Below are 26,938 nucleotides of genomic sequence, written 5' to 3' on the forward strand. Positions count from 1 at the left end.
CACAGACCATCAAATGTGTCATCTCTGCCCAAATGCCTCTCCTAAGAGCCAATACCCCATTTACCACTGCGTCCATTTGCAACTGCATATTCCAGACACTTCCAACAAACTGTTTCTATGACAAGTATCACATTTCACTCAAATCAACTTCATTTTCATTTTTTCCCACATTATATAATAGTATCACCATACATACAAAGTTCATTATATTTGCTAATTTGCTCATCCATTCAATTGTTTGTTCGTTCCTTAACTATTTGAGTACCTAACACACAGCAGAACCTGGGAATGATTCTCAATTCCCCTCACTCTCTTCCCTTCACTGGATGATTGGCCCCAGAGCAAGTCTTACCAGTTCTATTTTTCAAATCTATCCCTTTTGTTCCATCCTCAGTGTCACTGCTTTTTTTGAAATGGGTTTAGAGGAACTATGGTCTATTGTATAATGGTCTTACTAAAGTTGTCCAACAGCACTTCCTACAATGAGGAAAATAAATGTTCTCTGTTCCCCTATTGGAGTACCCAGCAGCTGCTATTGAGTGGCTGAAATAAGATGTGTAAAACTGGAGAGCTAAATTTTTCAATTTTGTTTACTTATATTTTAATTAATATAGATTAAAAATCAAGAAGCCACAGACTAAACAGTAAAACTGTAGGCTGAAATCGTGCCCAAATAGCTCTCCTGGGAGGAGAGCCTGGACTCTCAGCCATGGGGTGCCCAAAATGTCTTCAGCACCTCCTTCTTTAATTTTATTCCATCATATACCAATGTTTATCTGAACATATTTCTCTCCAAATATTCGAGTAAAATTGGGAAGGTATTTTGTACTTATTCTGTATTTCCCCAGTTTGAGAAGCAAAAGCCTCAGCTAATCCTTAAGAAAATGACCACAGGAATTCCTCTAAACCATGGATCTGATCATAAAAATAATAATAATGATATCAATAATAATATACCATAGTGATCCTTATTATATTACAGCTGAATTATGGTGTGAATACTATGCTCCAGACACTATATTGTAAATATGTTATCTTATTTATTCCTGTGTATAGAATTATTCCCATTTTGGAGACACAAAAACTGAGTCTTAGGAAGGATAAGCCATTTATCCCGGATCACACATGTAGTCAGGGTTATAGCAAGAATCTGAACCCAAGCGGTGTAATTGGAGAACTTTCACCTTTCCTTCCTTAAACAGCTCAGAGTTTCTGCTGCTTCACAGGACAATCCGCAATCTTTGCTGGCACAGTTAAGGTCTTTCAGTGGATCAAGCCCATCCCCAGTGTCTCGTTTCCCACCATCCTACACATGCTCTTCCTAATTTCATCTGGCTTCATCATATGCTCCTCTATTCCCCAAAGACACACACGGCGTTCATGCTCCCGTGCCTTTCGATACCACTCTGTGTATTTCTCTCCCACAGCATTTGCCACAAGTTTACATGTGTCTTCCCAACTAAACAGCAAATCCTCAAGGGGAGGAGCCGTGTTTCACATGTATTTGAAACCCTGGTGCCCAACACATAGTAAGCACCCCAGTCAGTAATGCCTGTCGAAGTTGAATTACGTTGTTTACTTTGCTTCTGTGATTCCTTCTATTTGGTAAACGTCATAGTCCTCTGAGACTCAGCACTGTCTGCCTCTCCCCAGTTCTCCAGGCTCTCTCCCCTTTGGGTGAATTTGGTACTTGTACTTCCTGTGATCATGTGCAGTTTTATGATCAGTTATAAGAGCACCTGTCCCAGGAGATTATGAGTTCTTGAAGGCGGGACCCACATTTATGTGTATTCTTTTCATTTTTGTTATTCCAGAGGCTAATACAGCATTTGGAAGAGTAAAAACTCAGTTATAGAAGTAAATAAATTTAAATGTAGTGGCAGTGCAGCCAGACCATATTGGATGCCCTTTCCTTTCTTGCAATCCTCTTTTTTAATAATTTTCTATAACCTTAACTGGAACGGTGGAGTGCAGAGGTATATTTCCAACCATGTGCTTGCTGCTTTCTCCAGCAAGATGTTATTTTTTACAAAACAAAGTTAAAATTATTGTATTGCTTGAAAAGCATTAAGAAGGTTTACAAGTTCCATCTCAAAGACTTATCACAGCACTATGCTCGATATAAAACATGCAATAATAAAAGCTGACTGAATGAATGAGTAGAATTTTTAAGTTAAACTTTCCTGGCACAGTGAAATCAACATAAGGAAGAAAAGAAGGATATGACTCAAGTGGACAAAACCTGGCCAAATGCTCAGCTGTGGAGTATGGAAGGCAGACTCCTAAGAAGATCTGTAAGATTCCACTCTGGAGCACTCCCCCCGCCTTGAATGTGGGTGTTGGGGGGACAGTGAAAATGATAGGATATCATTCCTATGATTAAGTTACTAATCAGGTGACTTTGTGTTAATGAAATGGGAGATTAGGTTAAAGCCTTAAAATGGTGACATTATCCAGGAAGAAAGGAAGCAGCCAAGCTGTAAGCCCTGTCAATGGGAAGGGTGGGTTCTATGAGCTGGCGACATCAGTCCTATTATCACAAGGAACTGAATTCTGCTCCCACGGGAATGAGCCTCAGCTGTGAGCATGGCCTCAGCTGAGCCCCGGCTTACAGCTTTGTGAGACGAGGGCAGAGGATCCAGGTTAACCTGCTGTTCCTGACCAACAGAAACTATGAGGTAACTTTGTGTTGGTCTAAGCTGCTAAATTTGTGGTAATCTGTTCTTCAAGAGCAGAAAATACAAGGAATGTTACACAACAAAGCTGTATCATTCAATTCTGCATACCCATTATATTAGGAAGACTAATCCTGTTACTAAATCAAGTCCCCCTTGTATTTCATTTGTCTTCCATGAAATCTTTTCTTAATGAAGCCCTGCCCATCAGATGCATGGATTAGAGCAACATGTAAATATCAACAGTGAGTGTGTCTTTCTCACTAAAGTGTGTTTAACTAGCTTTCCCAATAATAGATAGCACTAGAAGCAATGATATTAACTACTTTGATCACGAGGTCCAGGCAAACATTCATTTTTGAGATGGAAAAACCATTTGCTCATCCTTGTGTTGGCATTTGGGGTCATATTCTTTCAGTGATACTAAATACACTCTCAAAGTAAATGCTAATAACAATGACAACTGATTAATTGTTTTAGTTTTGAACCTTAGCTCAGAGGCAATGATTCAAAGGTTGCAACCAAAGCAGGAAAAAGATCCTCTCTTATGATTACTGTCCTTCTGGTGCCAACTAGAACAATCTAGGCAAAAGCTGATGGGAGGGAAAGGAACTGTGTACAAAGCTTGCCTGGTTTCATGCCTTTTGGAGTCTGACCTTCAACTGGGCACAGCTGAGTTACTGAAACAAGAAGTCCTATGAGAAATTGATTCTGCTCCTCCTTTCTGATTTCTTCTTTCTTGAAAAGAACCCAGTCTGGGCCCAACTTTTTTATTTTTTTCCAATATCTGCCAACATAAATGCCAACACCAGCATTTTAACGAGGGGAGTTACCACGGGGGCAGAGTGGTGGCGACCACAACGCAGGGGAAAGGAAGACCCAGACACAGGCTGCCAGTCACTCGCACTTCATACCTCGGAGAGCAGCCTGCTGCAAAGAAGCCAGGCTGGCAGCAGGACAGGGCAAGGGAGATGCCTGGGGCAGGGGTGTCCTGCTTCAGCAGGCCTGGGCCTTCCTTCGCTCAGCACTGCGCTCTGCTGGGAAAAGCTCTCTTCATCCGTACTTTCTCTTGACTTTATGTATTTCTATTAGGCCAGAGATACAGTTGGCTGGCTGACATTCCTATTTCATATTCCACATGACCCAAAACACAATGAATGAAAGGGAGTTTAGGAGGTGCCAGGGAGCTCTAAAGAGGTGTGTGAACTGTAAAGACCACAGTGGTGAAGACAGAGAAAAGTATAGGTAATGGAGCTGAATAATCTATGATTTCTAAGGTGGAAAAAAAAATGAAAAAGCAGAGAATGTGTGTGTCTGATTGAGAAGGAGCTCAACTACAGATCATTAAATGGTATATGACCATGACATAGCTAGTGTTTTTATAATAAAAATCATATATCGGGGTTATATTCAGGAATTGAAACAATGAATGATGAAATCTGCATTTATAGAAAATGACAAATTTAAGGTGAGCTGTGGATCACAAAGGATATCTATACACTGAAAACTCATGTATTGGATCAATTATCAACACCACTTTCTAGAGTAGATGAAAGACATGACTAGCATTATCTCACAGGCTGGATAACAGAAGCCAAAGAAATCAAAAGGATTTTCACAAATCCACCAGTGTAGAGAGTAGTGGGACAAAGACTGTCTGTTCTATAGTTTTAGTTTTTGTCCTAAAGGACTTTTCTATCCATGGTTTCAACTGGATTCTTTGAACTCACAACTTAGGTCACACGTTAGTGTCAGAAAATTTTAAATCTTGATTGAAAATCTGGCTCATACGAGACCAGTCCCTTGGCCCTCCACGCCCAAGGGACCATGTCTTCTTCATTTTTGTGCCCCTAAAACTCAGCCCAGAGTATGACACATGATAATCTAGTTATAAATATTTGTTGAAGCTAACTAGGTGCCCTCTGTACCAACATAAAGTGTGGCAGAGATTCCCAGCTCTCACCTGGAACCATCTTTCTTGAAGAAAAGATGTCATTGCAATATCTGGCTAGCCTTCTACGGGCTTACAGTTACAACCTATTCCTGTGAAAGAGGCCACTAATGGTATGAAAACAAAAAGTCCTGCTTGTTCTGTCCCTGTAGCTAAATCATCCTGTTTCTCATGCAGAGTAAGTAGCAGTGGCCATAAAAAATATCCCATTCCCACATTTTCCTGGAGCTGTATAAAACCCACGGCTATCCACCCTTGCAGCCTTCCTTTCCCTGACCTTTCTCAGGCTACTACTTGGCTCAGCCTTGAACGGAGCCTTGACAACGGAGCCTCTGGAGAGGGCCAGCTTGGATTCTAACCCTGAATCAGTGGTTCTCCCAAAGGACAGGCCTCTCCTGGGGACTCACCGCGCATCCAGGAACCGGGAACGCAGGATCATGACGGCCTCACACGTGCTCTGCTTGAGCTGCATCTGGATGGAGCTGAACTTGCGGTGGATGATACTGACCATCCGCTCGATCTCCTTTGGGGAAATAGGCCTGGTCCGGCTTTGTTCTCGCAGGAGGTTCATCACATGGGTGGTGAACTCGTTACATGCCTAGAACGGAGGAGGACAGACACGGGGCGTGGTAAGGGTCCTGGCTGTGAGGCTGAGCAGGTCTTTCTAGAGACGTGTACAAGTAAAGAAAATTGGGCTAGCTTGTGGCATTTTGTCCAAAAATAAATAAATAAAACAAACAAACCCAGAAACCCCTTTCAGCCCATTTGACTATAATTTTCATCACTATGTGGATTTTTTTAAAGGGGAGAAGAAAATTTACAATAGTTTTTCAAAATCAATTTTTTTCTTGATTTTACTATTATGAAAGATGAGAACATGTATATTAGTATAAAACTTCACAACCCTTCACTCCCATGTTAACAGCTAAAGAGAGTCTGAAGTCAAATACAGCATGAACTTTTTGCTTTGCCCTTACTTCTGTTATGCTAAAGCTTCCAAATATTCAATTTGGCATAAAGAGTCCAAAGAATGGAATCACTGAGTTAAAAGCTCTGATGACTTTTCTGTGAGATTCTCATTAATCTACTTCTACTTGTAACATAAGAACTCCTTCCTATGCTGGTCTTCTGAAAATCCTCTATGTCTATAACACAAAGGGAATCTGTATAGAAACAAATTCAAAACATGATTTAGAGGATTTAGGAAATACCTCTGCAGAGAGAAAACTCTAAGGTCATAGACCAATATACTATCAGCTCTGGAAGTGAAACTGGAGATCATTTTTCCCACCTCCTTATTTTACAGTTGGGAAAACTGTGCCCAAGAGATGAAGGCCTCCAGCAAAAAGCAGCCTGAAGACTCCCTGAACCAGGCCAGGGGGTCTGTTCTTTCCCAGACTCTGAACTTGCTCCTTGGAACACCACTGCCCTTTCTTTTAGTTACTATTACTTATCATTGTAGTCTAGTTTTCTTAAGGAACATTCAGTAAAATATCTACTCACACTTAACTCGCAGCAGTGTTGGAAAACTGTGGAAAATTTGTTAGCAAGAAAGGCAAGCTGATGCTCTGAAGGTTGAAGACCTAAGGACTCAAAAGTGTCCAACTTAATACCACAGAATCATGTTCATTAATGCTAAAGCCGCACTGCTATTGTTTTTAAGAACACAAAGCTCTTCACAGCTGTCAGTTATGTAGTAACAGTAACACATTCACTGTTCATTTCTTGAAATCCTTCGAGGTTTGCTGGCCAAAGATACATCAGCAGACATACCCACTGGGCTGTGTCTACAATGGGGGCTGGGAAGGCTGGTTTTTGACCCTGTCTCCATGAGTATGTGGGCAATTGCTTTCACTACTCAGCGCCTTGCTTTATTCGTCCAAGAGTGGATTTAATCATTCCTACCCCTTTAGCAAGGCCAGCAATCCTCACACTCCTTGTACGGTGACCTGTGGATGGAGTAAATCACTCACGTGAACAGGGCAGCAGCTAAGAGCACAGACCGCCTGCGTTCACACCCTGCCCAGGAACTCACTTCACTGTGGGGCTTTGGTTAGTCATGTAAGACCCCTGTGCCTTCTCTTTCCTATCTGTGAAATGAGGACAGTACCTCAAAGAATGTGGTAAGGACAAGATGAGTTACTGTGTGTCTGGCCATAGAGTGTGTCTTTATTATCTTTTTAAAGTATAGGTAACTCAGTAACCCAGCATATGATTACAATGGGGCAACCCTCTCCAGGCTTCGGTTTCCCTCGTGGAACAAATAAAGGGGGTCACAAATAGCTTCTTTCCACTCTGCAGGTATATATATGCTGAAGATGAAATCCACAGAAGATCAGGTCCATAGAGCATTTTGCCCTTACTATGAAAATTGCTACATAAACACAAGATCTTATTATAAGCTTCATCTCTCCCCAACTTAAACAGCCCCTTCACCCCCAAGCTGTACAACAAAGGGAGGAAAATAAAGCCTGGCAGCGAGTTGGCTGGAAGTCTGTGAGGCCTTGGAGAAGGATGACGGGGAGGTATGCTGCAAGCATCCCCCTCTGGGCTGCAGGCCCTACCCCCCCACCCGCCCCCGACTTGGTGGGGGTTCAAAGTGAGGAGGGGCTGGACGTGAAGGAGCTATTGTCAGGCGCACACCCTCTCTGCTGGGAAGCCGCAGTACTCAGCTAATAATGTGCTTCATTACAGTGAATAAAAATACTCACAATATCTGGTGTTTATTCAGGGCATTGGATGCTGGGCCCCTTTCTGCCCTGCCCTAAACAGACAGTGGAGTCTTTTCACCCACTGCTGAGGTGCAGCAGGGCAGCTGCTCAACAGCTGCTTGGGAACACACGACAGACAACAGACAGGAACTCCAAGTCCATTTAGATGGGCAGAACACAATTTTCCAGGACCTGAACTACCCAGGCCTCCTCCTCAGTTCCCCAAGCTCAGCACCTTCAGAAGCTGCACTACTCTGGTGAGGCCAGGTTCTCCCGATGGGATGGGGAGTAGGAGTGATTAATTAATTAAATAGAACCCTCACAGGCTGAAGGTTTCTGTGACAAGGAGACTGCTGAAGGCTGTCCTAAAGACAGTCACCTTCTGGAGCGACCCCTCCAGCTGCCTCTGGCGACATCCCGGGTTCCAGGGCAAGGGCACTTCGAGGAGCAGCCGACCCAAGAGAAGCTCTTCACAAATCTTGCTTAGTATAAGCAATTTAATCCTAGAATTGAAGCTTCCTTCCTGCACTCTCTTCAGCTCATCTTCATCTCTAAGTCTTTCAAACTGGATTTGGCTGCCAGTTTCAGCAAGGAATATAACTGGGATCTTAAGACTTCCTTGGCTGTGAAAGGACTACTTAACCCACCCCAGTTCAGCCTTGGAGACTAAGCCTTGTCAATGTCCTGGCAGCGTTACTTACAAAAACTGAAGAACTCTGCAAAGCTACAAGAGCATCTTTTTTTGTTTTTTTTTGAATAGCACTTGGAAGAAAATTCAGTTTTCTGATATCCTGGTTTTATCTATCAAAATATGCCAGCTTTTTTTTTTTTTTTAGCTAGTTCTTAAATACTTCAGCTACAGACAAGATCGGCTGAAAAGGTGTTTAACAACACTTTTTAATGAAGAAAACAATTTCCTTCCTTTCTTTCTAATCCAAGTCACTAGAAGCCTTCTTTATCTAATAACCTCAGGGTGAAACAATGGCTGATTCAGGTCTTTTTGGTGGGGGTTAGGGAGGGAGCACAGGATGAGTGGGAAGGGTGAGGAGGGTTACTGTAGTTAATTACTGGAGAGCTAACTGATGCTCTGGTTATCTATCGTCACCAAACTAAAAACAAAACAAATCAAAACAACAGAATCGACTCTTAAATAGTCAATCAGGCAACCACCTAGGTATTATTAAGAGACTGACATTTTTACTAAGGTTTCCTATTTTTTAAAAAGGTCCCGTGAGGAATGCTTACAGAAAAAATGAAGAAGATCTATCTTTCAGACTTACTAGCTAGAAGGTTAATGGCATAATTTCCTCACAATCTGCCATTTACTCTAATTAACAATACAACTAATATTAATAAATTATTAAGCACACAGCGTGTTAAACAGTATTCAGTTCCTACCCAGAAAATGCCCAAAGAAATAAGGAAATAATTTCTTAGTACTTCTTAAGAATAATAAATTCAGACTACTACTACTACCTTGACCTAACATGATCCCACACGAGACTGAACTAGACCTGCGTGTGAATGTCTGAGAGTCTCCTGCGGAGGGGTGGGTCGACAGTGGCCTGCCGCAGGGATGGGACATTGGCGCAGCAGCTGTGGGAGACGCATGTTGACCTAAATCCTCCTGGTAGCCATTAACTCTACCATTGAGCCTGCAGACTTCAGGTCTGGGTCATCTCAGACCAAACAAGTAACAGAGGGAATACAGCCCCAGCCATCAGCAAAATGGATACAGTTTACGTTCCCAATTTCCAGCATTGTTGTTATTCAGAATACGTAGGTATCTATGAGAAGTTTCTCAAGGAGAGTGTTTTTATCACTAGTCTCTCTTAGAGAGCATCAATCTATTCCATGAAAGTACCAGAGAGGACAGGCCAGTTACTTCACTGTCTACAGACACCCACACTCGTTCCATATTAAGTGGAGCTGGGTATTGCTCCAATAACAGCCTTGGGCTAAAGGTCCAAATCTAGATTCCAGGGTAATCTGTTCCTCCTTGGATGTGTGACCCAGATATATCATCTAACCTCTCTGACCTCCATTTCCTCACCTGTATTAGAATGGAGATGATGACAGCCACAAAAGTGCTGGAACAAGTGCAGTTAGGTTGATAAAAGTGTTTTAGACATTTTGGAAGAAGATGGAAGAGTAACAAGGTGGGGGGTTTAAATCAAGAAGACAGTCTGCTCTTCTTTGTTGCTGGCAACCTGAGCTACAAATAAAGCTAGTTTTTAACACCATCCAGCCTAATATCCATCTCAGTTGTAGGTTTGGGAGGAAGCCACATTCTTTGCACCCCTGGAGTTTCCTGGTGGCTCAGATGGTAAAAAATCTAGCTGCAATACAGAAGACCCGGGTTCGATCTATCTCTGGGTTGGGAAGATCCCTTGGAGAAGGGAATGGCAACCCACTCCAGTGTTCTTGCCTGGAGAATTCCATGGACACAGGAGCCTGGTGGGCTACAGTCCATGGGGTTGCAAAGAGTTGGACACGACTGAGCAACTAACAGGACCTGGAAACCAGGTCTAGACAGGTTGTTATGCCAGAGACCAAGCTTAGTGGTGAAGGTACAATGGGAAAAGCATGGGGAGGAAGACCCAAGTGGCTAGCTAGGGACCTTTACAGAAAATGTCCCTGTGAGTTTTCCCAAACTATGCCCTAGGTTGGGGCAGGCTGTGAACTCTAATATGATGGCCCAGGTGGGGAATGTCATGGATCCGCCAGCTTACCTGAGCTGAACCTCTCCTGGGGTCTGGTAAAATATCTACAAGAGTCTACATCATAAGAATGTTTCTTCCCCAAGAGGGTCGAGGGTGATGATCCACAGGTTCTTACCACAAAATGACTTTTGTTTTGCTCCCCTTGACACCTCCCTACACCTGCCTTTGGCTGAAATTCACCACACTTGGCTTCCAGCTTCATAGTAATCTTTTCCCTCATAAAAGAAGAGACTTTGTAGAAATCCATTTCAAAGGTAGATAGGAGTGCAATAATGAAACTTTCACTTTAAATTTTAAAATGCCTATTTCTATTTTAAAATTTATATATTCTATTAAGTTTGCATTTGCCTTTTACTTAGACTGTCCTAAGTGGACGGTACAGGGTCTTCTACATTTTGATTTTTTTTCTCCCTCTTCTTCCATGATTCTTAAAAAAGAAAGAAAGACAGAAATCTAACAATTCTATGAAAGTACGTTAAACTTAGAATTTCAGGACAATGTCACATCCAACAATATGACAACCAACTAATGTCAGCTAAATAATGGGAGGAAATCCTGATGTGAAAGGACCCCTAGTAAAATAATGTTGCTCATACTGACCAGAGGAAACAATATTGACATTTAAATTCATGTGTGTGTGGGGGGGGGGCACTCTAGTAGAGAGGGGTGTTGTTACAATTAGAATACCATACAACATCTATATACTGTTTTATGACTTAAAGCGTTTTTTAAGCTTTTCCTTCATATGATTTTTTTTATGGCTCTCTGATAGCTTAGGCTCCAAATCCACAGCTCTTTGCTGAATACTACCAGCTACTGAGGTAGAGAATGTGGACCACTGGATCCCACAGACCACCAGTAGTGTGTCAGGGCTGGAATTCAATTTTGTCTACTTCCAGGGGTCCCCTGAGACCCTCTACTTTTTTTATAGAGGGAGATGTGTATCATATTATATACTATATATAAAAGTCAGAGTATGATGGACTTCCATTTGAACTAATCTGGGTAGGGTGAAGGAATTTAAGGCCAGGTTTTAGTATCCGTTCCCATAGGCTTCCATGAGCACTGGTGGTGAGGCATCCTAATTAATGAGCACACAGGGCCCAGAGGACCCCCCCCCACACACCTCCCCAGCTCACCTGGTGACTCTGCTCATGACTGTAACACCGAGAGCCCCAGAGCTGCATGCCAAGGGACAGCGCTCTGGAGCGCCAGGGACTGTTTCTGTACATAAGACTCAGTTTCCTAAAATCATCAGTTAAAACTATTTTTTAAACTATTTTTTAAAATGATCTTATCTCCAGTTTGCCTGAGTTTTCAACAGTGGAGACTCTGGACTTGATGGGCTCAAGTTCAACAAGTGGCTCTGGGGGGAGGCCAGAAACACTGGATCCCGGACGGCAATCTCCAGGAAAGGCTGCCTGCCTCCGACCCCTCCTAGCTCGGAGTTTCATGATTTCTCCGCCCTGCCCTAAAGGGCTGGGGGGCCCAGACCCCACATGGCTGTGAATACCTGCTCGTATTTCTCCAGCTCCGTGTGGTAGATTTGTCTGATCTGTGAGAGTTTGGCTCTGTAATCGGAATGCTCCACTGAGTTGTCGGAACCGGCGCCTCCAGAAGCAGCAGCCGCCGCCGCTGCCGCCGCTGAGCCCCCGCCCTTCTCGGGCCCCGCCACCCCCTCGGCCAGCAGCATGTTGTCCAGTCGCATCAGCTGCGGGTCTGTTGGCTCCTCTTCCTGGGCTCCCCGGATACTCAAAACTGCAGGGAGATAGAAAAGAGTGGGGAGGTGTTGACAGTAACCCAATGGAGTAACATTTAAAAACAACAGAAAACTCCCAATACATGATTTGGCTGAAGAAGTCTCAAATCACTTAACAAAAAGGCATCTGAGCAATGGGCGTGCAGAGGGCTGGAAAAAGAGAGGGATGGGAGGACAAGAAAATACAAGGAAAGATTTGATTTGTTCCTGAAATTAATGATACTCCTCTTATATGAGGTGCCTAGAACAGTCAAACTGATGGAGACAGGAAACAGACCTGTGGGTACCACAGGCTGGGAGAAGCGGGTAATAAGGAACTAGCAATGAACATTACATTTTGGGAAGTTACATTTTGGGAAGATGAAACAGTTCTTGAAATGGATGGTGGTAATGGCTGACCAGCAATGTGAATGTACGTAACGCCACTGAACTGTACACTCAAAAACAGTTACCATGCTAAGTTTTGTTATGTCTATTTTACCACAAAGAAAGAAATTTCCAATCCACGAAAAAAAAAATTATAACAGAATATAATTTTCACTTTCATCCCCAAACTGCTAAATTTTAGTTCAAGGAATAGCATTTCTTTTCTCATTTCTAATTTTAGATTTTCTGTGAGTTTGTTATTACAAAGTTTTTACACTCATTGACTTTATGATATTGGATCAGCCTAAGTTTTCATTTCCAAAATAACCTAAGTCAGGCAAATTCAGTTAATTGGAGTAAAGTGTGAAGACCTCTGCTCTGGACTAGGGATTTCTATTTTCCAAAATTGAGATCAATTTATTCCAGGTGGTAAAAGCTCCGTCCTGGTACAAACAAGGGCGAGGTCCTTTAAACAAGCTGCCTCATGGATTCAGAGAAGCTGGGGTTCGGATAGGATGAAGGAGGCTTGGCTCCACGAAAGGCTCCTTTTTATTAACCCCCCACGACCATTTGCGGGGCATGAAGGGGTGATTTGGACTGAAAGAGATCAAGTGATTTAGTAAACCAGTGGAAGAGCTAGGCAGTCTCGTTTTACTACCGCCATACAACCCGCCATAAGGTAAATCACTCATCTAAACCCAGTTTAGTCGTCAGCAGCCAAGTCTTTGTTGAGAGTGAACACGAAAAGGGTATCTAATTAAAAAAAAAAAAACAAAACTGAGGGCAGAGTAGGGAAGGAGGGATGTAACTAAAGGTAGAGAAGAAGCAGACTCTGCTCGTTCGAATCCTGGGGGTGGAGATGCCAGAGTCCAGGGGGCCGGGTGGGAGTCTAGAACTGTTTCTGGCCAGGATACATCTGGTGAGCCCCACGGGGACAGTGACAGGTGCAGCCGCCTCTCGACCCTCAGCAAGGCAGCCCCACGGGGTTGTGACAGGAAAGGTGGATCTGAGCTCAATCCGAGGGGACATGGAGACGTTCGGGGCATTCCATCACCTGTAATACCAGCATAACTGCTGGCTGTGCCCACATGCTCCTGGCTTCTAACAGGTCTGACAAGAAGCAACCTTGAAAGTTGTTTCAAAGGAAAGCCCGAGTCCTGTGCTAAAGGAAAATGGCAGCATCGCTTCTGTGAATGAGGCAGTCAAGTGGACAGTCAAGCATGTGGCCCGGGGCAGCAGTTTAAAGGCCCGGGGTAGACACACGTACCCCTTGAGGGAGTGAGGAAAGACAGGAGGAGGCAACAGGAGTCTGTGGGGAAGGGGGTTAGCTGGCAGGAAAGAAGGATACAGGGAGAGCCCACACTTCAGGACCCAGGCTCTCCTCTTGCAACTGAATTTTTAATGTTCTGCTGCAGTAACATAAAATTGCTATACTGGTGACAGCAAAGGTTAGAGGATTGTGGAGTTTAATTTTGTGGACATTTTTCCAATGAAATCCTTCTTTTGCAGACTCAGAAGACTTACATGGGAAATCATCCCCCTGGTCTCAGAATAAGAAAGATTTAATCATGTTATTCAGTTCCTTGAACTTATTTACTCCAATCTTCAAGAACATATCACCACTAACAAAGATTTCCTTAAGAAAGGAAATGAATGCTGCAACCGTTTCCTGAATGCCAGCCAGCCCCTAAAGGTGTGGGGTGGCGGCGAGAAGAACGTGGCCCCCCAAGCAGATGGTGTTGGAGCCCTGGGGCCTCTCCTTCCTCACCTGTACAGCCCAGTGAATGCTTCCCGCCGAGGACATTAGTGTGTGGGGTTTATGGACGTTTCCCCAGTGAATTTCATCGAATGAATTTTAATTGCTTTATCAACAAAATACCTATGGGTCATTTAAGAGTGAAAAAAGAATCACCTCTGAGCCATTTGGTAATTGTGGCACTTTTACTTAATCATTAAAAAATTGGTACTGGGGCAAAATTTGACACTAATCCACTCTCTGGAATCCCATGACCAATACGCTCCAGAAGAGGCCACAGACCTCGGCCAATGGGAAACCTCCTCAGGATGCTGAGGCTGGTGGCATCTGAGCCGGGCCGTGACGCCTCCAAGCGGCTCTTCCTCATCACTCCCAAACAATTCTTCCTGACAGATCCAGCACTGACAGCTCTCAACAGTGTAGCAAAGTAAAAGAGAATAACATCAACCCGTGAGGATATACTTTACTGGGGCTACCTACACACTGCCTTATTGAGGCGATGGTAAGGATGATCGGACCTGAGACCAACTCACGCACCCCATTAACTTATTCCTCTAGCAAAATTCCATTTGTTCTGAAAAGAATGAGACAGAAAAGGAGTCAGGCAGACACAGAACAAAGTGCTGGTACTGATTCATCCAGGTACGAGGTAGGTGACCAGGTGGTCACATTACTACTAGTACTTCCCATGTGTCCAGTATTTACTTCAATGAATATTTTCCCTTTCCAGCCCTTCTCAGTTGCACCCACATCCATGCCTCACTTTTTCTTTTAAACAATCCATGGGAAGCATGAACTGTCCACACCAAGGCTGCACACCTACCTACTTAATGTTTTTCTTGATCTTAAAATCTAACTGCTTTTAAATGAAATAAAGGAAATGCTAAAGCTGCCAAGGACACTGAAAGGAGACCCTGTAACCCCCTACCCACCAAAGAAGTCCCAGGACAGTCGCAGAGGGTAAAGCCCTAATCTATACTACTGGAGACATTTAGTAGGGCAAAAAAACACACATACCCACACAGGAAAGGGTTATCCTTTTGCTTAGCTTTTGTATCATTTGATGAATCCTGGAAACAAATACTCTTTAAAAAGAAATTTGGATTCACTAAGATTTAATTTAATAGGTTTCCAAATGTGGCCAAGAAGGAATAGGTGTGATAGAAATGAAATACACCTTGCTTGCATTAATCCTTAGAGTTCAGGACACATAAATTGGCTCCAAACCAGAGATTTGAAAAAAATAAAAGAACAGAAAATATAGGAAAAACAAACCCAACAGTCCTCTTCAAATTATACCACTCAAATTAAACTCAAATCATTATGAAAACAGAAACTTCAGAGTATGTATCAGAACCACCACCACCAAAACTATTCTCACACACACACACACACACACACGCAACATAAACAAAAGAAAACCTTCCTCTTCCACTGTCTAACACAGGAGATTCTGGTTCTGAGGGTCTTGGGCTATGCATGTGTGCCGCGACGAGGCCCGGACCAGTAAACAACACGGCATGGACAGATCTCTGCCCAAAAGGAGCAGGATCTGAAGGTACCACTATAAAGACAGGTGTTGGGATTCACTGATACGGAAGGCTGTTCAGCTAGAGAGTTAAAAAAAAATCCCACCAACATTAAATAAATAAATGAAAAGGCCAATACGTCTAAGCCAAAGTGACGCTACCTATTTACTGCTTGAAGCCAGCACTCTGCCAAATAGGAGACAAAATGATTATTTAAAAGCTCCTTTTTTTATCTCTGTGGCACCACGCAAGTCTCAAATGAACCTTTCACCAGGACACCAGAGATGTTAACACTCATCCTCCAAGATCCAATTTCAACCAGCGGAGCTGTTACCTAATCCAGCAACCATCACATGTGATCAGGTTCCTGCTCCCCTGATGGGAGCCCCGCAGCCTCCCTCGCCTCCTCCCCTCTTTGCTCCCCAGCCCAACAGCTTTTACTCAGGTTTAAAGGGAAAAAAACCCTGTTTATGCCAGTACATACAGGATTTTAATACTGAGATGTGTACACTTCCATTACCAAAAATAAAATCAACTGCAGTGGATTTGCTCTGCAAAGAGGGTCACGCAACAAGATATTTAACCCTTTCGGTAATCATTCTTAAAGAAGGAGTTTCCTTCTCACAAATCTAACCCCTTATATAAGAGACCGGTCAAGACAGGTGAGTGATGTATACAGAAATTGTCACAGGCCCTTTAAAAAGCATCCGATGTCACCATCTACCTTGCTGCCATCACTGGCCCTGGGGTTAATTCTCTGGTGAACCTCCCAAGATAAGAAGGCTGTCACAGCACAGTCGGGGCTGCTCTCACAACTGGTCTCCTGCTGTTCTTTCTTTGTTTCTTCACACGCAGAGAAAAACAAACCAAACCCAAAGGCAGCTTCAAGATCCTTGGCAGGAGGGCAGCAAGCGGGTTGTTTTGTCCTTGGCTGAGCCCTGACACCGATCTAGAGCAGCTCCAGACAAAGCCCACTAGAGGGCACTCTTTCTTCACCAAGGACCGGTTGTGCTAGGAGGGCGGCTGTTTCCAGTCCCCAGGTTTTTTTAGTGCTGGGGGAAATCCCCCTGCTGAGATTCTTGTTTCCAAGGGTGGAGCAGGCAGCAGAGGAAGAGGGCATATCTACTGAGAGGGTCGTCTTCAAATTTGGACAGCCGTTCAGGGACCCAAAGCTGGGCTGACAGAGAGAGATGATGGAAAGTCAACAGACAGGTGGGTCTTCTGGGCTTCCCAGGGGGCGCCTGCCAGTGCAGGAGACATAAGAGACACAGGTTCGATCCCTGGGTCAGGAAGATCCCCTAGAGGAGGGCATGGCAACCCACTCCAGTATTCTTGCCTGGAGAATCCCGTGGACAGAGGACCCTGGAGAGCTGCAGTCCAAAGGGTCGCAAAGAGTTGGACATGACTGAAGCGACTTAGCACGCAAGCAGACAGGTGGTTTGGGAAAGGGCATGAGGTGTTTCCAGGATGGGAGCCCTCATGCTTTCTGGCCAATTTCTTTGCTTGATTTGAAGGCACAAGACTGAGCTTCCATGCAGGTTTTCCACAGTCTATGAACTGGTCTTCAGTACATACGACCAGAAAAGCTGGGATAGTGAAGCTCTCCCAGACTCACCTCCCAACCCTGCTCTGCTATCTTCCAGGGGGTCAGAACTTTGGACAGAAGTATGGGACAAAAATACGCTGTCCTTGCATTTTTTAGAAATAGAGCAAAGTGCCTGCTTCCTGAAAATATCACAGTTAGACCTTTTATTTGTTCAGAAAGTACTTGTGCACAATGAATTGCATCACCTTATAGAACATGAAGTAATACAAACTTAGATAGCAGATAACTGAAGATTACAAAGGCAGAGCAATTGGGACAAGCCACAACTAGAATCTAGGTCTTTAACTCTTATACACTTTATCCTCTACTATAACATTAAGATTCTGTCACCAGTGGTAATCGAGTGGATGTGCTTTCAATTCTGCATATGTGGGCATGTATACACACACACGCACACACACACAGTCTTTTGATGCTCAGGTTGTGGCTGACGTGCAAGGCAGAAAACAACCAGACATGAGGTGGGGAAGGGAGGAAGTTCTTCCTACTGACCTCTTAATTTCCTTAAAATTTCCTCCAAAGCTGGTCTTCTTCAATTACTTCTTTCTGCCAATAGGACCATCACGATTAGAGCCACTGAGCCATGTGATAGAATGCCCTCTCCCCTCTCAGACAGAAAAATCCACTTACCACAATCTCATCCTATTTCAAATCTCCATTCAGCCTTTCTCAAGAAACCTACCCAGATAATAGCTAGAAATGAGCTCCCTTGCCACTGAGCCACCAAGCAAGTATTAATACTGTCTGCACCACAGACATAGCGCATCTCAGAACCACCACCGTCACACCGGCCACCTCGCCAGCAAGGCTGTGAAGCTTCTGAAAAGCTGTCATGATCTATCCTCCATCTATGTATCCCCCTATGACCTCACAGTGCCTCTGGCACTGAGTAGCTATTTGAGCATCTCCTAATGTATGAGAAAGAGTGCAGGAGGGAAGGCTGCAGGATGGGCTCTCCAACGATCCTGTTCGTAAGGCAGCCAGCTCCTTATATATTCGCTCCTTCTCCCTCTGGTCCAGTTACAGTTTAGACCAGAGTTTCCCTGGTGGCTCAGAGGTTAAAGTATCTGCCTGCAATGCGGGAGACCTGGGTTCGATCCCCGGGTTGGGAAGATCCCCTAGAGAAGGAAATGGCAACCCACTCCAGTATTCTTGCCTGGAGAATCCCATGGACAGAGGAGCCTGGGGACCCCAGTCCATGGGGTTGCAAAGAGTCCGACACAACTGAGCGACTTCACTTTCACTTTCTTTATCTTCTGGTAGAGGCCCTTTCCCTCTGTCACATCTTCCACCCCACTTCAAAAATCTGTCAAATCAGCCTGAAAATGCTAAACACACAAACCTACACTGTCATTAAGCTACAGCCTTAGAACCCACAGCCTGGCATGTCCCCAGCAAGCCAACATTATCCATGACGAAGGCTCTGGGTGTTGGGAAGGCCTGGCATGTGACTGGTATATGGGGAAGAATTCCTAGGAGGGCTGACAGTGGCCCCCAGGGAAGGGGCTATGCATACCGTGTTACCCAAAGGAGCCCTCTGAGGAACGAACGCTCAGTTCACTCAAACCAATCACTAACCGAGCACCTCGAAGGAGCCGGGAATGGAGTGGATGCTGAGATTTCCAAGAAGCCCAGGGTTAGACTCCTCCAGTCCCTTCAGTGTGAGCACATCAAGTTGTCAGAGTAGGTGGAAAGCAAGCAGAAATCCCAGGGGACACATACCCTCTAATCCTTCCTCTAGTTTCTTTCATTTCCCACAAGCACCTGCACTCTCAAATCATAAATTCCAAGCTTCTGCTGCAAAATAACCATGACATATTTTGATTCTTCTGAACCCAAAGGTGGGACCAAAATCTGATGTCAGTGGTTTGAAGCTTAAGGTATTGTGTCCTGATATTTTCCAGTACCAACCTTCTCGTTTGTTTGATGAAAAAGGTGTTTTGTGCATTTTGCAAAGAGTCTGTTTATCCAACAAATGGAAATGACTGACAATTTGATTTCTTGAATATTACAAGCCAGCCTGAGAGATGGTTGCCAGTCAGAGTTTCTGGCGAGCATGGAAGAACCAGTGACCACCTTAGTGGGGACCATCCAGTGCAGGCAGAGATCTCTGAGGCCGCTCAGATGAGAAGTCCAAGTTCCTGGAGGCTTCAAGTGTGAAAGCCGTGCTTAGACTGTGTGCCAGCTCTTGAGACGCTCAGGGACATCCAGGCTGGGATCCGTGGGTCTAGGCTTTCTTATGGCATCACCAGGTCTTTAGACATAAAGATAAGATGTCTTCTAGCCCTTTCAACCTTCCTTGGTTTGTTAGGCAGGTAAACCAAGCAACAGGACTCGAGGGCTTTAGTCAGTCAATACCAAGAAGCACGGTATCCTGCAAATATTCACCGAGCATCTCTTATAGTGCCAAGCACGGTGCTGAACTGCAAAATAAACTGTGGTCCAGAAACGACCTTAAGGATACATTCATGTCTTCTTATTTACCCACTACTACTATGTTCAGGGCTTTATGAAAAGTTTTAGGGCAGAAGGTAAACATAAAAATATATGACACTCTTGAGATGGTTTTAGAGTTTTTGCTGTTGTTGTTTATATTTGGGGGTTTTCTTTAGAGAAACGTACCGTACTTTTTCTTGTCATCTCTCTTTCTGAGCCAGGCTGCAGTGGCTCTGGTCACATGCATTTTCTACTTCCCAGGAAACACTCGGGCACGGATCCCGATCACACGTCCCCTGCTTGGCACATGGAGCCTCCTAGGCCAGCTGGCAGAGAGCAGGCTCATGTGCTGGGCAGCAGACTCCTGCCTTCCTGGATGGGCGCCGGCTGCCCGGGTGAGGGGGCATTGGTCCTTAGTAACTTTAGCTTGGACTGCTGCTGGGGGACACCCTTGGCTTCAAGAATGGCTGCAGAAGTTGGGAGGAGGGTGTGACATCACAGCAGCCTTGGCCTGGACTACCATGCCTGGAGGTGTGAGAGAAGAACAGCTCCCGGGGAGGGCCAACGCAGGGTGCAAGAAGCCAGGACGGCAATGGTAGCCTGCGATGCAAGAAATGGTTTCCTACTCAGTTGTGTATAAAATGTGTGAGAAATTGAGAGCCACTGGTTGGCAGCTTGCTGTGCAATCCCAGAGATGCAAGCTTCTCTCTACAATGCTAGTTTCTCAAGGAAGTGACACCATGGGGAAAGCAAGAGAGCTTCTCACCGTTCTCTTGGATTCAGATGATAACATCAATTAGGCACCTAGCACATTGCTGGCAAGTGCTAATTCTTGACAGATTTCCTCTCCCATCAGAATTCAGCATCCTCCCAAAGGGCAAGGATGGGCCTCAGCCCTCTTCCGTGAGCTCCACAACATGGCAGGAAGGAAGAACACGGGTACAGAGCAGAGTCCGAGGCTCCCACTGCACGGCCTTGCCTTCCTTAAGCTCAGTTTCTTTATCACCTGACAGTAAATAATATCAACCACAGCTTGACTCTCATTAAAGGATTAAATAGGTTTATTTTTACAAAAGCACATGTCTGTGCTTGGTAACTGGTTAGCTTTCAATAGTTGGTTAAATCTACATCAATCCCATTGATAAAGGTCCCTTTGGGAAGAATAAGAAAGCAAGACAGATTCCGAGTTAAGAGTTTGTTTTTTATATGAAAGAAATCAGCAAAGCGGAAGGAACCAGGCTAAGTCAATGAGTATACACACACACACACAAGGCTAAGTCAGTGAGTACACACACACACACACCAGGCTAAGTCAGTGAGTACACACACACACACCAGGCTAAGTTGATGAGTATACACACACACACACCCACAGCAGGCTAAATCAGTTAGTATAGACACATATACCCACACCAGGCTAAGTCAGTGAGCACACACACACACACCCCGCTACCTCACTGTGCTGCGCTTCTAGGCAAACTCAGACTGACATCATCAAGCCCAGGAAATCGATTCTCAGCTCAAAGAATGAATATCAAAATGTCTTCTTTTTTCACTCTTTTCCCCCTCTTTATGTACCTTTCTTGCTGTTCTTCTCCCAAGCATGATAAGAACCCTACTTCCTCTGAAGCCCAACATGTCCCCAGTTTATGAGAGCCCCCGGCTCCAATCTTCCTTAGCCAGAAAGCCTGCTGACCTGGCAGAGCGCACTGGAAGATGCAGTCCTTCTGGAAGACTGAAAAGACCCTTCGGGGAGCTGCTCAGCTCTGAGGCAATCTCACCTTATGTCAGACAAGCTAGCCTGGACATCCTCTTTAATGGCTGCTTTCAAGTTTCCATTAAAAAGTAAATACATTATAACCAGAAGGGAATAGCAACTCTATTCACGATGGAGGTTTGAGGAAGTGTATTTCAGTTTTGACTCTTGGGTGGGATTCAGACCTCATGTCATCCTTTCTGCTGGGACATAGAGCAACCCCACACTCAAAATATTAAAAGGTAATTGGATACTGCTCCCTTTGTATGATGTGTGATCTTAACTTCTTGACATCACTCCACTGTGTCAGGACAGAGAAAGCTTTTCCGGCTCCTAGTGACTAGCAAAATTTTCTTGTGCATATTTCCAAGCTCCATTACAGCAGAACTGTTTTTTTCCTCCAACCTTCCAAATGATTTCATCAGAACTAAATTTTAAATAAAGAGCATTTTGTTCCCACAAAAATGCTTCCAGTTTTGAAAATCACAGAATAATTCAGTGGCAGGATTCCTAATACACCGTACTGTTGATCTTGAGGGGGCCTTACCAAAGATAGCGATAACTTAGTCTTAACTCACTCTGAGATTATTTCCATTTTCACAAATTACAGAACGCATATGCTATGATTAACAGTCCACCTTCATCCTGCAAGAGGAGGCTTACTATCTAACAGGAGTAAAAGGACACCTCTGCCAGATGACAGCCACAGAGGTGTCTGACCAAGGACAGACAGGGACGACATCGCAGTTGGCAAAGAGCGAGCTCCACTAGGGTCGGACACAGGGTCCAGAACCAGGAAATGAGCGCAACACTAGGACTGGCTCCATCCCTTCGGCCTCTTTAACTTGGTCCTTCCACTTCTCCCTCCATTAGGAACACAATGCCTTGGAATCTATCAGAGGATGGGAAGGACTCACTGAATCTCAGGACCACCATGTGACTTCAACTGACACTGATAATAAGATCATTCCAAGTAAATGTGTGTATTAACTACGCTAATATTTACCCTGAGACATGAGGTGTGATGAGGGCATGTGTCTCTCTCCTATATGGGACATAGGAGAGGAAACAGCTTAAGAAAGGGCCTGACAGAGAGTTTCAGTGCAAAGTTGAAGAAAAAGGATGATCTTTTGGTTTCTTCCAACCCATCCCTTTCCATGGACACAGAACATTGATTTTTGGTTAAGTCATGGTTATAGGAGGAAAGATACCTTCCAGCTTCCCTTGCAGTTAAATGTAGTCATATCTCCAGTGACAAAATTCTGGTTAGTGATAGATGAATGGAAATAAGATATAAAACTCTATCCTTAAAGAAGGAATGTCTTTCTTTCCCCTCTCTCCTTTCTTTTTGCTAGCTGGAACATGGATATAAGAGCTGGGGCTCTGGCGGCCACTCTGGACCATGAGTTGACCTGGGGAATATAAGCCACAGCAGGGAGAAAAACCAGATAGAAGTCCTCATATCCTAGAGACCAGCCTGTGGTCACCTTCAGGCTATATGAAAGTAAGAGAGAAATAAACTTGCATTTTGTTTAAGCCAATTTATCTTGGGATTTGGGGAGGTTTTTGTTTTGTTTTATTTGTGTTTGGCAGACTAACCAATCTAAGCTAATATATTCTTTAAAAAAGAAAGAATGAACTCTAGAAGGCAGAGTGATTTCATGCTGGGTAGAGTGTTACAGAGAAAATTAGAAAGAGGCAGGTTTAATAACCAGAGACAAGTCACAGAAACACCTGAGTAGCCACTGGAGAGAATTTCTTCATACAAAAAAAAAAAAAGAAAGAAAGAAAGAAAAGAAAAGGTTTACAACAGATAGAAAAAGGCTTGATTATGAGAGGGGTCTCTCTTGGGTGCCACGTAGGCTCTTAGCAGAAGTGAGAGACGTGGGCAGTCTGGAGTGAGGGAGCATGGCAACAACAGGTCTCCTGGTCAGGGTGCTGGGTGGCCTGGGGGAGGATAGCTCAAACCAGGAGGGAGAGGTGGGTGGTGAGGGCTGCCTGCATGTGGAAAGTAGCCAAGAGCACTCTGCTGCCTCTGTGATGAAGGAAGCGAAGAGACACAGTCTTGAACAGAAGAAAGCTAAGACAGGCTAAACTGTCATCCTGGAGCTAAAGATAAGAGAAGGAGCAATATGTGAGAACAAGTTCTAATAGATGACTGTAGGCTGTTGGAACTTACCCACCTGTATACAGCTTGTATTTGTGTATTTCCTTACACTATAGTACAACAATGTTTGTACTCTCATTGGCCCGTTAGATCTGCCAGTTCCAGAGGAGTGGAAGAGGGACATTGGAGGAGAGAAAACCTCAGCATGACCCATTTAAAGAAGAAATCACCTCCACTCACTTTAGTGGTAGCAGAAATTCCCCAGCAGAAAGACACTGGGTTGATTTCTGGGCACCCCAGGTCCATTCCAAACACCTGCCAATTGGCTTTCCTTTTTCCACGAGCACAAACACCATCTGTGACCCCGGACCATCATCTCACAAACGCACACAAGCTCAGTCAGGGTCCTTCCGGGAAAACATGTGGGTAATCCATCACCACTCATTACATAAACCACCCCAAGCACAGGTCTTGGTGCTAATGAGTCACCAGAGTCATTCTCAGACACCGGGGGCTGCAGAATCTGCCGGCAAAAAGGCGGCAGGAGAGGCACGAGGTTTTTGCTGCTGTTCAAACGTTCCTGAGTTTGGGCCTCAGAAAGCATTAAGTCTTTGACTGAGAGAAGGCTGGATGGGAGGACAGGATGCTTGCTATGTCTAGAGTCTCATCCTGGGCAAGAGAATGAAGGTGCTGAACAAGAAGTGCTGGTGGCATGAGGGCAGGGCATTGAGATGATGGGCTCCAGGTTGCAAAACCCACCTCAGTCACTACCAGTCCTGTCTCAGCATAACAGGGAAACATCTCAGGGGGACCAAGAGAGGCCTTGGCTTGTGATGTTTCTGCCTCAGGTAAGAATCCATGGAGCCATCATTTCCAGTCCTTCCCATCTCAGCACCTGTGCCTTTCCTTAGGGAATGAGCTGCATGGTGGCTCTGAGCTCCCAGGCTGTGCTCCACAGTGTCCCCTCTTCCCACTAGGGTCCATGTGGCTGAAATCTCAAGAACATAAACACCTGTCCATCAAATAGGCTTAACTTTTCTTGAACTTGAGTGCAAGCATTCAAATTCCACCCTGAAAAGGGCTTCTCAAATGCCGATTCAAGTTTCCAGGGGGACATCTTAAAGGAGTAGATTTCAAGTAAATGATTGCAACTTATCGAAAATAATGTGCTACTTAGCGTCTGCAGCACACATCCTGGCAGGCAGAAAGGGGAAGCAGCACTGGAGCAGATGGGAACGATTAGGCCCTGATTTTCAGTCGGGCTTTTGCTTGTCGGTATTTGCCTCTGCTTGTGTTTACATCCTGGTAAAACCAGGACATTTGGGAGAGGGGAGAGAAGGTTTCCCTGGACCATTCTTTCTTTCTGTGTGCCAGAGATAGAGCCCCCCCCCACAACCCCTCACCAAGAACTCTCACACAGAAGGTGCCCTCCCCCTGTGGGGAGGTAAGGTGGTCATCACAACTATCCTCATCAAAAAGCATTTAGCTCCATGAGGCGCTCACTAAATACATCAATGGTTGACAGAGAGACAGATGATGGGGATCTTAATTTTCCTTTAAAGATCTGCCTCCCTGAGGCTGGGCCTTATTTACTGTGATTCTTACTATATTTATCTGAAGAGGTATCTTGTTTCCTCCTCCACTGAATGAGCTGACATCTCTCCGACCCACAAAATATCTCTCAACTGTTCCACCAGGCGGATGTTAGCGTGGCCCTTTCTCAGGCCCCTTAGTGATGGTACGTCACTGGCAAATTGCATCTGTTTTGCTGAGGACACTGCTGCAGAGGGCTGACTGCCCAGTAAGTCCCGGCAGGACAGAGAGGAGACCCTGGCTGCCCCCAGTTCATCGGAACCCTCACAGGGGCTCATGTTCTTTGGGGTAACAGACACAGAGTAATCTCAGAAGCCAACTTTGCTTTTTTCTTTCCAGGCTGCTTGCTTTCCAGTGGCACTCTGACTGTGCCAGACTAGTCATGTCCACTTATGTTTAGTGACAGCCTTACAGCTCCGTCAAAATAAAAATCTCTTAGCCTGCACAAAGTGTTGCTGGCCTGCACAATTTCACCAACACTGCCACCCCAACAAGGACCCAGGATGGTCTCTTGGTCAAGCATTCACTCAACAAACATATGCTGAGTATCTACTCTCTACTGGATCCTATTTCAGCTGGGGAGACTCGACCAGAAATGAGAGAAGTCTGCAGACTGGTGGGAGAAAGAGAAGCATCAGCTGATAATAGAATCAAAGTGATCAAATAGGTGTGTGGATAAATGCATGGGAGATGTGGAAACAGGATATTTTCTTGTGTGAGAATGAAACTTTGCAAAGCAACTTGCCTAAAATAAGCTCATTTGCTTATATTCTCACCTGAACACTATGGGGTATCATTACCCCTTTATTCAGATGGGGGAATGGACGCGCAGGGGACTCAGAAGGGCACACAACTAGTTACGCAGCAGACTCACATCCAGGGCCTTCTCTCTGCATCACAACCACCTCCAGTCTTAGCCAAGCTTAGGAGGCAAGCGAGGGCCAGTGCCCTGAATAAAGTACAGGGCTGACCCAGGACTCTAGGGCCGGAATTAATAGCTGGCAATTTTCATAGGTTGAAGGCCAACGTGAACTTTCATGCTGCCTTTTGCAGAATCTCATTTCTCTGTTCTCCTGAACAAGAGTAACAACTAACAACACACACGTGGTTTTCCCAACTTCAATGCACTCTTTGCTTACTACTTACTATGTCTTAAAGTAAACTGAAAAGTCACAGAATTGTTTACATACCAAAAAATGAGTTTGCAGTTGCACAAACTTTGTTAAGCCAAATTTGTTTTCACTTCTTGTGGCAAGAGATGTGGAAGTGAAATTTAAGTTGCTGTGCTGTTGGTCTGTCTGGTACTGTATGACACGGGTTCCTGGCACATGGCCTTGGCTTTAAGGTTTGACATCACACCCTCCAGTTCCAGGTTCTCTTCCCAATTTGCAAAGCAGAACCATGAGGCCACCTCTCTGCCTTCATGCTACCAAAAGACACTTAGGCTTCTGGGAAAATGAGGAGACAGGCGCTTTCATGTCCTCCAATGAAACAGTGCTGAGCACTTGCATCACGATGGTTACAGGTATTCTTCTCTCCATTTTTGAAATTCGACAGATCATCTAAGTCTTGTTTACAATATGGGGTATGAATGTGGCATAAAAACAAAATTAAAATGTAAAAAAAAGATGGCTAAATGTGTATACATATATATGCACATTTATATATTTTTATATATTCCTTTTGTCTAGAAAAATTTTTTGAGGTATGGAATTATTCTCAGCCTTTCATCCTCATCTTCAAACATTATATCAAACTGTGGTGGAATCATGGCAACACAGGGAAAACAACTAGCTAATTTAAAAACTCAGTATACCAAAGCAAGTTATGTACATACAGTTTTCTTTCCTCTTCTAGAGAGGATACCAAGAAGCCAACTTTGGTTCCTGGAACCCTAAGGAAGGTTCTGTGACCTTAGGGCACCATCATTTGCGTTATTTTGGCATTTCTTAACTATGCCTGTGAAAGTT

General features: G+C 44.5%; 1 protein-coding gene across 4 annotated transcripts in view; it reads right to left on the reverse strand.

The window, feature by feature from the left end:
- Positions 1-26,938, reverse strand: part of PBX1 (PBX homeobox 1) — a 335,281-nt gene that overhangs the window by 88,885 nt on the left and 219,458 nt on the right. For all 4 annotated transcript variants that reach the window (XM_027527053.1, XM_027527062.1, XM_027527057.1 and 1 more), the window contains 2 exons: positions 11,574-11,818; positions 5,034-5,224 (listed from right to left, as the gene is read on the reverse strand). In XM_027527053.1, coding sequence (XP_027382854.1) covers positions 5,034-5,224; positions 11,574-11,818 — 436 coding nt within the window. The remainder of the gene's footprint in view (positions 1-5,033; positions 5,225-11,573; positions 11,819-26,938) is intronic.

This window comes from Bos indicus x Bos taurus, chromosome 3 (genome assembly GCF_003369695.1).
Source record: "Bos indicus x Bos taurus breed Angus x Brahman F1 hybrid chromosome 3, Bos_hybrid_MaternalHap_v2.0, whole genome shotgun sequence".
NCBI classification, from domain to species: domain Eukaryota; kingdom Metazoa; phylum Chordata; class Mammalia; order Artiodactyla; family Bovidae; genus Bos; species Bos indicus x Bos taurus.